We start from the raw sequence: 12,589 nt of genomic DNA on the forward strand, positions 1-12,589 counted from the left end.
GGGCAGGAACCTGAGCAGGTAGTTGGAAACCACAACAGGATCCGTGGGGGCTGCTGTAATGTGACCCCATCTCAGAGTTTGATTGGCTGAGCTCAGATCCTGGCCGCACCCCTTATGGGGGGGCGGACAGGATAGGATGATTGATAAGTCTCCGGAAAGGGAAGGAAAGAGTAGGGTGCAGTTGTCATAAAAAGAAGAAAGGAAGGCTAAGTTTGAGAAAACCAAGATATCTACTGCTGAGATGCACAAGGAATAACAGAATGAGAGAACTGGAAGGTAACTTAGGGTTCCTTTACTCAACCCAAAAAGTTGGAGATTAGGAAATCAAGACCCAGAGAGGTGAAATAATTGGGGTCCCTGGCTCTTCCACAGCAAAGCTGGGCCCCAAATCCAGCCAAGTTCCCTGACTCTCAGTACAGGATTTCTTCTACTTCACACTCTGTCTGTGGACAAAGAAAGAAAATGTGTGGCGGTTAAGTCTCTGGGATCTTCTCATCACTCCCAGCAGGTGTGTTTCCATTTGCTTATTCTTAGAACATCTTTACTTTAAGTTTAGTGCTCCCTAAAAGAGGACAGAACAAAAGCCCCACAACATAAATGGAAGCAACACCATCTAGTTGACCCCAGGCATGAAAGGGTCCAGTAGGGTCACATGAGACCGCTCCTGCCCCAGCAAGGGGACACTGAGGACAGATGGCTCAGGTTGACTTCCCTCCTTCTCACTTACCCCAGGACACCCATCTCCCCGCAGTTCCAGAAGACACCCCAAGGAAGATGAATTGGGCTGTTGACTCGGAGCAGAAGGAGACTGAGAGCCTATGCCTCTTCCAAAAGCAAGGCACTGCCTGGTGCCCGCGTCTTGGAATGTGCTGGCTTCATCGCTCTGACAGCATGAAGGATGTTTGGTTTTGTTCCCAGTGCTGTTATCATTTATCATCCTTTTGTAAAAGCTGGCACCCTCCACCTGCCCCGTCTTCCTTCTCGCTGTCTCCCAATCCCCACCTCCAATCCAGCCTCCCCATTCTGCCCATACCCCTGCCTCTGAGGGGAGCCCTCTCATATTTTACCGCCAAGAGAGTGCTCCCGCATCGGTTTCCAGAAGCCCAAGAGATGCCCCAATTGAATTCAACTGAAACATTTGCTGAGCAATTCCTGTGGGCAAACTAATGTACTTTGGATGGTAAAAGCCAAGTCCCTGACTTCAGGCACCTTGCATTCCAGTAAGGAAATAACCATGAAGACCCTGGTGGCACAACACAGGGGTGTGCAGGGAGCAGGGGAGAAGAACCACACATTTGAAGAGCCTTTTAGATAGCGGAGGCAGCTGGGTGGAGGACGGTGACAGAATGGGGAAGTCTTCTGGAAAAGATGGCTGAGAACACAAAGGGGATGAAGTCACAGCTGGAAGAGGAGCTGTCTTGGCTGAGCTGGTTTGAAGGTTGGGGGAGCAGGGGCTACCGGAAGGAATGAGGTTGAGGAGTCAAGAGACAGGACATGGTCAATGGTGCAAAGGCCCCATAGGGTCTGCTGAGGCAGGGCCCAGTCAGGCTGGCTACAACAACTTATTTTAAGAAATAAGAAGGCATCTTATTTCAAGAGCAAAGGAAAGGAAGACACTGGTATGTGACCGTGGGGGGACACTTGGTGACAGAAGGGAGCTGTATTAGCTCCATCTTCGTAGTGAATTGGGAGGTGACCTCACCTGCTGAAGAACAGGATTGGTCTGAGACCTTAGCAGGCTGGAATTTGGGATATCCACTGAGGATAAAATAGAAATACAGGTGAAAATATTTTAAAAAGAGTCCGAGGGATAAAAGAGCTGTTTAAGGGGCGCCTGGGTGGCTCAGTTGCTTAAGTGTCTGCCTTCTGCTCAGGTCATGATCCTGAGGTCCTGGGATCGAGCTCCCTGCTCAGTGCAGAGTCTGCTTCTCCCTCTCCCTCTGCCCCTCCCCTTGCTCGTGCCCTCTCTCTCTCTCTCTGAAATAAATAAGTAAAATGTGAAAGAGAGAGAGTTGTTTAACATGAAGGCTGCTGCAGAGACTCATTCTCACCCCCCAGGCCTTTGCACATGCTGCGTCCCCTACTAGGAGCATGCTGCCACCCACTCTTTATATGGTTAGCATCATCTCATCTTTCAGGTGGCGGCTTTGATGTTGTTTCTTCAGAGCAGCCCTCCACATCCCATTATTCTCCATCCCAGTTCCTTTATTCCTTTCTAGCGCTCACACTTATATTACTTCACAAGCTGCCACTTCTTTTTCTTAATCTATCTCACCCAACTAGTATGTAAGCCCCAGGGGAGCCAAGACCATGCCTGCTCGGTTTTACTACTGTATCCTCAGTGTCTAGCCATGGGTCAGACACATAGCAGGAACTCCAGGAATACCTGTTGAGTCCAGGGATGAGTATTGAAGAACGTGTGTGTCACTAGCCAAGCTAGCAGCCAGGCTGAGCAGCGCTTCCCAGGGTTGAGGGCTGCAGGCAGAAGCTAAGAAGGAGATGGGAGTGCAAGACATTTATGGGTGGTGGGAGGTTGGGGGTGACCTGTGAAAGATAAAAGGAGGCAAAAACCATAGCATGTGGCCCAGAAGGCAGAACCCGGGTGAGTGGGTGGGAGGGCATGCGATGGAGGGAACTGGTGGGGGTGGGGATGGAAGGAGCTGGGTAGAAACAAAAGGAAAGCAAAGGCAGGCTCAACCTCAAGAGTTGGTGATAAGATGGTTGCAGAAAATAGAATGGATTGGCCAGGATGTAGGCTTGCCAGATTTAGCAAATGAAAATACAGGGCCCCCAGTTAAGTTTAAGTTTCAGACCAACAACAAATACTCCCACGCAATTTTTGGGACATGCTCAGGCTACAAGATCATTCCTTGTTTATTGGACATTCAGATGTAACTGGGTGTCCTGGATTTTTCTCTGAGAATCCTACTGGGATGCTAAGTACCAGCCGGGTCTGGAACACCGCACAGATTGAGACGGTGATGGATTGAGACATCAGATGGGGGCTTAGGTTCGAGGGCCCCACCGCACCCCCAACCAGCATTCAACTTCTGCAGTCTCTCTCCCTGGGGCAGAGCGTTCAGGCAAGGGGCGTCCTCCTGACTCCCCCAGAGGATTTAATTCACTGTCCCTGAGCCTGGCAGCTCCTTGTTTAGAGCTCTGTCCTTCAGTGGCTTGTATCCCACACCCCACATCCCGCATCCATCAGTCTCTACATCTGCATTGTTGAGCAGCTAGCCTGGGGAGGGGGTGGTGGTGCAGGTGGCCGAGCCGTTCCTGCCCCCCAGGGCTGGGCTCCCTCCTCCACCGGCTGCCCCTTATCAAGCCCTTCTCCTGGGTGGTGAGCTGTCACCCGCCCCTGTGCTGTTCCCTCGGCCTGCCATCACCACACACACTCGATTAGGGGATCCGAGTGACTTACAGGGGCTCCTCTTCCCCAGGGTCGGCATTTGCATAGGGTGATGGATGCAGAGATGTCATCTAAACACATCTGCACTTTGCATTTTAAACAAAGCAATTTCCAGAGGAAGCTGGGAGAGCTTTGTCTCCTTCCAGGAACATTTCCTTGGAGCCAAATTCTCTTTCCTTTTGGCCAGCATTTACCACCACATCTGTCCCCAGGCCGGCCCCTCTGCTGGCCTCCTGTGCACTCCCCACATCCCACCCATCCCCACAGTAGCGACCCTAGTGTGGAGCCAAGGTGGGTTGCATGTTCCACAGGATGAAGAAGGACGTAGGTCCCCGGCAAGGGCCAGGCAGGGATCTCCTGGCCTCGCCATGTGTGCTGGTCACCCTCTCCCGGGCCCACCCTGCAGGAGACCCTCCACTAAAAGAGTCACCTTCACCAGGACCAACCACCTGTGTGACACGGTTTGAAGGATACAAGATACTCGCTCCAGACATCCATGTCCACCTTCCCCTTCCAAGATGCAAGTCAGCCGTGGTCCCTAACGTGTTCTGTCCAGGGGGGCACCAGGTATCTTCGGGAAGCTCTGACCTCTGACATCACACAGCTGAGACATTGCCTGTTCATGAGGCTAAGCCTTTCCCCCAGGGACCTTTAACGTTCATGATAAAAATGTCACCATCACATCGGTCCATAATGTTAGGCTTTTTTTTTCCTCCAAAGACAGGCAGGACTTAATGCAACTGCCAGCCTGTGAGCCTGGAGGGGGGCCCCGGACGGGCACGTCGTGGTTGGGTGGAACTACCTTGAGCATGGCAAGGCCTGCAGGCAGGGGAAGGACAGCTCTCTGCGATTCTGGGGGCTGCTGATCTTTGGGAGCGCCGTGAATTTACAACAGAGGCACAATAAAGTACCCGAGGTGGTAAGGTTTTCAGCCTTCCTCGACTGACTGCACCCCATACCCTCTGCGAGCCGGGAGATTTTGCTCCCCGGATCGGCCTCTGGCTCTTCAGCTTGTGCAGGAGCATGGACTGAAGCTCGAGATGCCGGGGCTGGCCTACAGGGGAGGCCTGAGGAGGGGCACCAGAGGGGACTGTACGGGGAAGCTGGGGCAGTTTGGAGGGGCACCAGAGAGATCCATGGGAGCAGCTCTGTGGGGGCCAGGGAGATCCAGAAAGAGGTCCCTGGGGAAGTTTTGCAGTGCATCAATAATGTGACACCCCATAGATAGTGTGGCCAGTGCCGAGGGTAGAGATTTGGGTCACTCTGGGTTATTTGGTGGCCTGCTGGGTTGTTGTTTCTTTGGTGGTGACTGGCTGGGGCTTTGTCTAGGACTTCCATTTAATGAGAGGCCTTGACAATGGGCCCCGGGGTAAAAGTGCAGCTCATGTGGCCACTGGGTCATTCTCAAGTCTTCTTGAGGGCCAGCCAGGCTGGCCCTATTTTGGGCTTGCTCCAAGCTTGATTGTGGGGGCTTGTCACGTCTGCCTGTGGGAAGAGGGGACGGGAGGGTCTGGTTGTCCCTATTCTCCACAGGGGAAGTGAGGAGAAGCTCTTCAGTACCCAAGTGAGAGCCCCAGTGCCTTCACTTTGCCGCGTGACAGCTGCCAAAGTGATCTTTGCACAGATGGGCTGAGGGAGGGACGTCTGCAGAAGTGAGACCAATTTTCCAGAGAAAAGGTCTCTGAAGATTCCTAAGCTCCCCCCACTCCCCCCGTAGAGAAGGCTGGCTTCTGACCACCGGACACAGGCTCTCCTGCCCAGCACAGGGTAGGGAACAAGAGAAAACCCACAAATGGAGCAGAACGTGGGGACAGTCATGGGCACGTGCCACGTGGGGCTCGGAGGTGGTGGATGTGGAGTTACCTTTGTCCTTAGCACCCCTCAACAGGGGGCACCTTGGTCTGCCAGAGGGGACCCCACTTCCTCCAGACAGGAAGCCACAGGTGCTTCCCCAAACCTCAAGTTTCTGTGTAAAAGGATATTGGTCGCGACCTCACCATTGAAGGACTGTAGGACCCAGGGGCTCCCCTCCTTTGGTTCGCTTGGATCTGAACGGGAGCTTGGATATTTGCCCTGGATGCATGTTTTGGGGTCAGAGCCAGACCAGGCAAGGCAGAGGTGGCATCTAGTAGCAGGAAGAGCTTAGTAATGAGTTGACACCCTGAACTGTGGAACCCTGCGTGTTTTTATCTTGATGATGCCCAGGATATGTGTAAATCAGGATTTCTCAGCCTTGGCGCCGTTGACATTGTGGATCAGGGAATCTGGTGTGGTGAGGGCTGCCCTGTGCCCTGTAGCAGCATCTGGCCTCTACCCACCAGATGCCAGTAGCACCTCTAGTGTGACAATAAAAGACATCTCCAGACAGTGCCAAGTATGCCCTTAGGGGCACAGTCGCCCCATTTGAGAACTGGTGGTCCAAACCAAGAAAGCAGCCATGCCCCTTCCAGTCCGGCACCCCTCAGTTTTTGAGAATCGAGAGGGTTAGAGTCTGGGCTCAGTTCTCTCAACTGTCAAATAATGGCATAAAAAGGCAATCACTAAGACCCTTCCGCTCCAGAAACCTGTGTTTCTAAGACAAGTTTTTACTTTACAGCCTTCGAGGCTAGATAGAGAGCAATAGGGGGCGTTGGCTGGGTGTGAGGAATAATTCGTGGCTGAATATCGATCCTGTGTGAAACCTGTTATCAGAGAAGTTCATTCCCTGTTCCCTATTTCACTGACCCTATGGCCTACTGCCTTGCTGGCATCTTCCTGGACATTCAACAGCGTCTCAGACTTTACATGGGTGATCCTCCCACCTGGCCCCCAGAATTGCCTTCCTTGCGTCTTTCCACCTCAGTGGATGCCAACTCTGGTAGCTTCAAATTAGATCCAGGACCCAAGTGCTTCGTAACACCTGCTGTCCTCAGACTCTGGTCCAAGCCAGCCACCTCATCAGTGGTCTCCTCATTGGTCTTCCACCCTGCTCCTCCTACAGCTTGTCATCAATACAGAAACCAAAGTCTCCTGTTGAGACATGTGATCACAGAGTTCCTTTATTCAAAGTCTTCCACTTAAGAGTGAAAGCTTCACTTAGGATGACCTCATGTTTCCCCCCATGACTTGCCCCTCTCCCCCTTGCCTCACCTCTTCCACTTCAGCCACGCTTGTGTCCTAGATGTTCACTGAATACGCGTGGCATACTGCTACCTCAGGGCCTCTGCACGTGCTGGTCCTACTGCTTGGGGAGCTTTTTCTCCAGATACCCACGCGGCTCTTTCTTCACCTTACTGTTAAATGTAGCATTCTCATTGAGGCTGCTCTGACCATCCCTTTAAAAATTATATCCTACCTCCCCATTCCTGATCATCCATACTCTGCTTTTCCCACTCATTGAACTTATCTAACAAACTATGTAATTTGGTTATTTACCATGCTCGTTGTCCCTCTCCTTTTTCCATTAGACTTGTGCTCCGTGAAAATAGATATTGTGCTTGTTTTCTTTACTGATAGTTTCCATGCCCAGAACAGTGCCTGGCACAGGGCAGACCCTCAGTAGACATTTGTTGAATGAATGAATGGCCCTTAGTTGTGTTTTCCCCTTTCACTTCTTTGATAACAAAATAGGGACAATATTATTTAGAGAAGAATGAGGCTTAAATCTTTTTGAAAATGAGCTATTAGGTAGTCTGATCACAATTATCCATACAGATGAGAGGTAGTTTGGAAAATCCTAAAATACCGATAGTCCAATAAGTATTTCTATTTTGATTATATCATGTGATGTTATGGTTGACTCTTTCCTGAGTATTTTTTCTTAAGATGGCAGCATGAATACCAGGTTTGTGTGTGTGTGTGTGTGTGTGTGTGTGTGCATAAGTGTATATGTGTACACACATGTGAGGTAGTGAGGGTACATTGGGAAATTACCTAAAACTGAGTACATTCATTCCCATAATACATTCCATGCATAAGACTTGCTAAGGATTAAGTTCAAAGACTGCTATGTGAATGCGATCTTCCAAGAGCTTCAAGGAACTTATAAACAGCTCATTGAAGGTTGACCAGAGCCAGAACTGTCCATGTATGTGTGTTCTGTGAGCCTCATTATTGGCTGGTTGTCTTCTAGGCTTGCAACCCAACCCTTTTTGTGTAACATCTGTACAGTTAAGTGGGACTAGTCCTACTTGAAGCTGGTCCCAATGGTCCCTTGAGATAAGCACAAAAGCCATTGGGATTCAGGACACTCAAGATAGTTTCCATGGTAGTAGGAAGAGATGTTCTCTCTTACAATGTGAAATAAAAAGCTAGCAGCCTTCTTGCTACCATGAAAGAGGCTAGCTTGAGGACGAAGCAGACAGAAGAGGGCAGAATGAGAGACATAGAGAAGTGGAGTCATAGCCTTATTGACTTTGTGAACCTCTGGACCAAATCCTGCCTGATGTTTGCCCCACTTCTGGACTTCACAGAAATCCAAGACAATAAACCCATTAAGCTGACATAAACTGGGGTGTCTTTACTTGCCACGAAAGGCATCCTGATACAGTGCTCTTCGATTTTTTTCAGGCCATCCCCTAGGCTTCCCAGTGGGTCCTGGGTGTGGATTAACACATGCGTCCTTTGTGCAGTCAGCATTGTGGGCATGCATACATGGATGCACTTCAGAATCCTAATTCAGTGAACTGTTTTTGGTTCACATACATGTGACGCTCCATTTCTCTGGCATAAATGAAAAGTATTTGAGTGCCTCACACTAATGTCAAAAGTATAAAAAGTAGCAGGGGGCTTCTCACACCATTATCATACTTCTCATGTTGTATTCTTCAAGTCTTGCTGCTGAACATGCTTTTAAAATGCCTACCTGAATGTCCAGAGAATTCTGAGGCTGAGCTGGTTCTCCTGGCGGCCAGGCCCAGCACCAGCCTGAGGCCTGAGAGCAATGCTGTCCAGGGGACAGCGAGCCCGGAAAGGCAACGTGTGAACAAACTCTCCAACTGGCCGTTCCTTATTTATTAGATTCCAGATACATGGGACCAGAAGAATCCTAGGGCATTTGATTTACATGGGGTGGGGTGGGGGATTTGGGGGAGAACACATAACAGAGGCAGAAATACGTACAGATGGGGGATGCAATGAGGGACTGCCATTTTAAAAAATATATACATCTTAAGAAGCCATTCCAGCCATTTAATCATTATCAGAAAATAAAACAATCTTTCCACATCGTGCTTTTCTTTGGTGCTGTTCCATGGGCACGGGCCCCTCTGTCTTCTTGTCACGTTTGTCACCGCTCCCCTGCTCCTTCCTGCCACCCCAACTTCTCCCACCTGCACAAAGGTTGGGGAGGGTCTGCAGGAGGGAAGGGTGGCCCCTGCCACGGAGCTGGGTGCCGATTCTGGCTCCTCTAAAGCCCTGCCTGGCCTCTCCACCAATGCCCCGCTCCGGTCTTGAGATTTTCCTACTCGGTTCTTCATTTGTGGCCTGGGAAATAATCGAAGTTTCCTGTATGCAAAAAGAACCTGGGGGCCACAACCTCACATGTGACAAAACCAGTCTAGAAGCTTTAGAAAGGGTGGGGACATGGGGACCAAATAAAACCCAGCCAATACTACCTTCTCCATGGTTGGATTTTTACATTTTATTTCTCGGTTCATTTCAATGACCTGTATCATGAGAGTACAAGTGAGAAGGGCAATTTCCTCTTTACAGATTTTCCAGGAACAGCAGATTTGGGGGGGCAAATGAGTTCCATCCTGTTTGGGGGGTGGGGCGTCCTAAACTCTCCTGACTTCACCATCCCCCACAAGTCAGGGCCCCTCTTCCCAGGGAGGCCCCAAAGCTGGCGCCTCCAACTAACAAGTTGGCCTAAATTTTTTCTTTGAATGTCCAATGGCTCCATGAGTATACACCAGGGCCTTCCTCACGGACAGAGTTCCCATCGTGCCGGATCCATTTCCTGTGGCCACTGGGGTTTATGTGTATAAGCAGCATCCACCTCGCTGGCACAGAGCCACCAAGATCACCACCTCCCCCCACTGTTAGAGGCTCTACTGGCAGGACAGTTGCCAAAGCACCAGATCCACTGACACACTGTGTACAGGACACCTACCCACCCCAAACCAGTTTTACCAGTAACTGAGATGCTTCTCCTAAAAAAAGATGGGCTGCAAATGCCAGCCGTGCATGGGCCCCCGACAGCTCGGGTCCCCCTGCTTGAGCAGGGAAGTGCTACTTGGCAGAGGAGATGCCACCCCCAGTCCCACCTCCTCAAGCACACATCCCAACAGAAGGCTGGGGAAGGCTCCCAAGGAGCAAACTCCAACTTCTATCACCGTGAGGACCCTCTAGTTCAGACCTTGGGGCATGGCTCCTAACAGCTGTCAAACTGGGGGCTGTGTTCAGGTCCCTTGATGCTAAGGTGCCTGTGTGTCCACCCCGATTGGGACTGCCCAGAGACCTAGGGATGAAGCATCTGGGCCAATGATTCCAATGCAGACAGTCAGGTGGCTTTGGCCTCGGATTCCCCACAGGCCAACGGGACAGGAGCACACTTCACTGGGCTATGAGGCCTCCTGGAACCCTTTACCTTTTGTATGTGAGGACATCAGAGAGACACTCAGTAACCACTGGGTCTCAGCCAACCCTTGGGTCTGGGGTGACCTCAGCAGGTCCCAACATAGGAGTTCAGAGGAGTGGTATCTGGGGTGGAGAGGTAGCAAGGCGAAACCAGCATCCGCTGCTTCACATGGAAGGCTGCAGGGCTGTGGGGGACAGCACCTGGCCCCCTGGTGTCCAGGCTCATCCACCTGCTTCTCCAGATGCTAGGAGGTTGGGGTAGATGGGTGTGGATTCCCCAGAAAAGTGTCCCAGGTAGGGCTACCCTGATCCCTGCTTCAGAAGGCAGCTGTTTAGAAGATGCTTTTACCACACTTAACCCTCCTTCATCTTCAGGGGATCCTGAGCTGCCATCAGCTAACCTGTGTGCAGTGGACGGGTTGCTAAGGGCTGCCCTAAGTGCGTTATAACCGACTTTCAAGGTCATTCACAGAAATCAGGTGACTGTCCCCATTTGCGTGGGACTGAGGCATTTCCCAGGACATGGCTTTTCAGTGCTAAAACCATGAACATTCTGGGCAAACCAGGGTGGCCAGTCACCCTCCACAGCAGCCAGGAAGACAGGGGGTCCCACCACAGAGCTGCGCCTTCTCCGTGCACTCAGGGAGCCATGTCACACTTTAGTCCAAAGGTGGCAGAGCAACCCCCGCCCCTCATGGCACTGATTTGCCCAACCTTCTGGAATGTTGGGAGTGGGGTGTCCTGCTGTCCACCGTCCACAGTAGCCAGCCCCTCCAGTAGGCTGGCACCTTCCCCTGAGCTCCCCGTCTTCAGGGATCCCCCACCTGCTTATCTCACTTCTGGGACTTTCTGTGCTCCGCAAAGATTGGGTCGAGCCTCTCCCCATCTTGGCCCAATCCTCCCAGGACCACCACCCTGGAGACCAGTGCCCAGGTGCCCTCAGATGGGGGCGGGCCTCCTCACTCCCCAACCTCCCGCTGGCCCACCTGCTGCAGACCTGCCCTGAAGGCTGACAGCGGGAAGGGGAGAAGCAAGCAGAAGGGGGAGCTCTGGGGAACAGTGCCTCCACCCTGCCCTTCTCTGAGCCAGCCCCCTTCCCAGCTATGGACCTTGAGGTCTCCTGGGCTGGCCGAACCCACTGAGCAAGCTCTGAGGTAGGGGCAGCAAGCGGCAGGGATTTCCTGGGAGAGGCAGGAGGGGAAGGCAGTGGGCCCCTGCGCAGTGGTGACAGGCCGGTGGGAGGACCCGGAGGGCAGGTGCCCAGAGATGCACGAGCGCTGGCAGCGGCTGTCTTGATGATGAGTCCCTCACGGGAGCTGGGTGTGTGCCAAGCTGAAAAGATGCAGGGCTGGGGGGGCCCTCTGGACCCCAAAAGGTGTGGGGCCTCTTGCGGGGTCCCAGAGAACCTCAGAGTAGGCGGGGCCTCTGGAAGCAAGCACCTGCGCCGTGGGAAGGGCAAACTTCCAGGTGGCGCCCAGCGGGAACTGGGTGGGGGTCCGGGGCGCTGAGCACCGCCCACCCAGTGCGGGGGTGGGGGGTGGGGGGGCCGGGTTAGGATCTGCACTGCGGCCTCTTGCTGGTTTGGGGGGCGGGGGGGTGCTTCCTCGCTGGTCTCCAGTCTCAGGGGAGTGGGCCCTGGCCCGGGCCTCAGCAGCGCCCACGGGGAGGAGAAACATACCAAAGAAAAAGCCGGTTACAGCCGAGCCCCCGCCGCCCCCGCCGCGCCCCGCCGCCCCGGGGCTCCGCACGCTCCTTCCTGCGGGGCGCTGGGACTCGGGGGCTGCTCCGGCCATGATACAGGGCTTGAAGGGCGAGGCTGGTGGCTGTGGAGGTCTCCGCGTCGCTCTGGCCGTCCGCCGGTGCGGGCGGGAGTGGGTGCACGTGCCGGCCGTCAGACCTTGGCCTCCAGCATCTCCAGGAAGAGTTTGTGCATGGGCACCTTGCCCTGCAGTTTGACGCTGTAGAAGTGCTGCACCGCCTTGGCCGCCGTCTGCCGCAGCAGGGGCAGGGTCAGCAGCAGCTTGCCCGTCCTCCGGGGCTCCTCGTGGCGCTGGCTCAGCTCGTAGTCCTGAAGCGCCTCGTGCAGCAGATCCTGCAGCTTCTGCACCGCCTCCAGATCCTCGATGTACATGGAATCTGAGGGCACAGGGCGGCGTCAGCAGGTGTGGCCCGATGCCCTGGGGTGTGTGTGTGTGTGTAGCGGGGATGCCCTGGGGCCTTCCAAATCCTCCCCTGACCGAGAAGGAAGTGGAGGCCCATGGAGGCTACGCTGCCACCCTGGGGCACAGAGGCCCATGGCAGAGCTGAGGCTTGGAGCCAGGGAGCCATCTGTATCTACGAAGGTCATCTCTTGAGAAACCACCAAGAGGTGGCAGCGGAGGCCCGGAAGGCCTTGGACGTGAGCAGACCTGTCACTGCCCTAGAGGTACTGGGTGGGATGGGAGCCAGCCTGGGGGGGAGCTGGAATCTTGCGTCCCTCCCTTGCTAGCTGTGTGACTTTAGGCAAATTACCTAACTTCTCTGTGCCGTATTTTTCTCCTTTGGTAAATGAGATGATAGCCACACCTACCTCAGAGAGGTTAAATGAGTTAATATGGGTCAAGGGCTGAAAACAGGACTTGG

The 12,589-nt window shown here is 53.2% G+C and overlaps 1 protein-coding gene across 4 annotated transcripts in view; it reads right to left on the reverse strand.

The window, feature by feature from the left end:
• Positions 1 to 8,630: 8,630 nt before the first annotated feature.
• ESRRB (estrogen related receptor beta) overlaps positions 8,631 to 12,589 on the reverse strand; it is a 108,533-nt gene continuing 104,574 nt past the window's right edge. For all 4 annotated transcript variants that reach the window (XM_055304156.1, XM_055304159.1, XM_055304157.1 and 1 more), the window contains one exon: positions 8,631 to 12,103. In XM_055304156.1, the coding sequence (XP_055160131.1) occupies positions 11,859 to 12,103 (245 nt within the window). In that variant the 3' untranslated portion in view covers positions 8,631 to 11,858. The remainder of the gene's footprint in view (positions 12,104 to 12,589) is intronic.

Source organism: Nyctereutes procyonoides, unplaced genomic scaffold (genome assembly GCF_905146905.1).
Source record: "Nyctereutes procyonoides isolate TBG_1078 unplaced genomic scaffold, NYPRO_anot_genome, whole genome shotgun sequence".
Classification (NCBI taxonomy): Eukaryota; Metazoa; Chordata; class Mammalia; order Carnivora; family Canidae; genus Nyctereutes; species Nyctereutes procyonoides.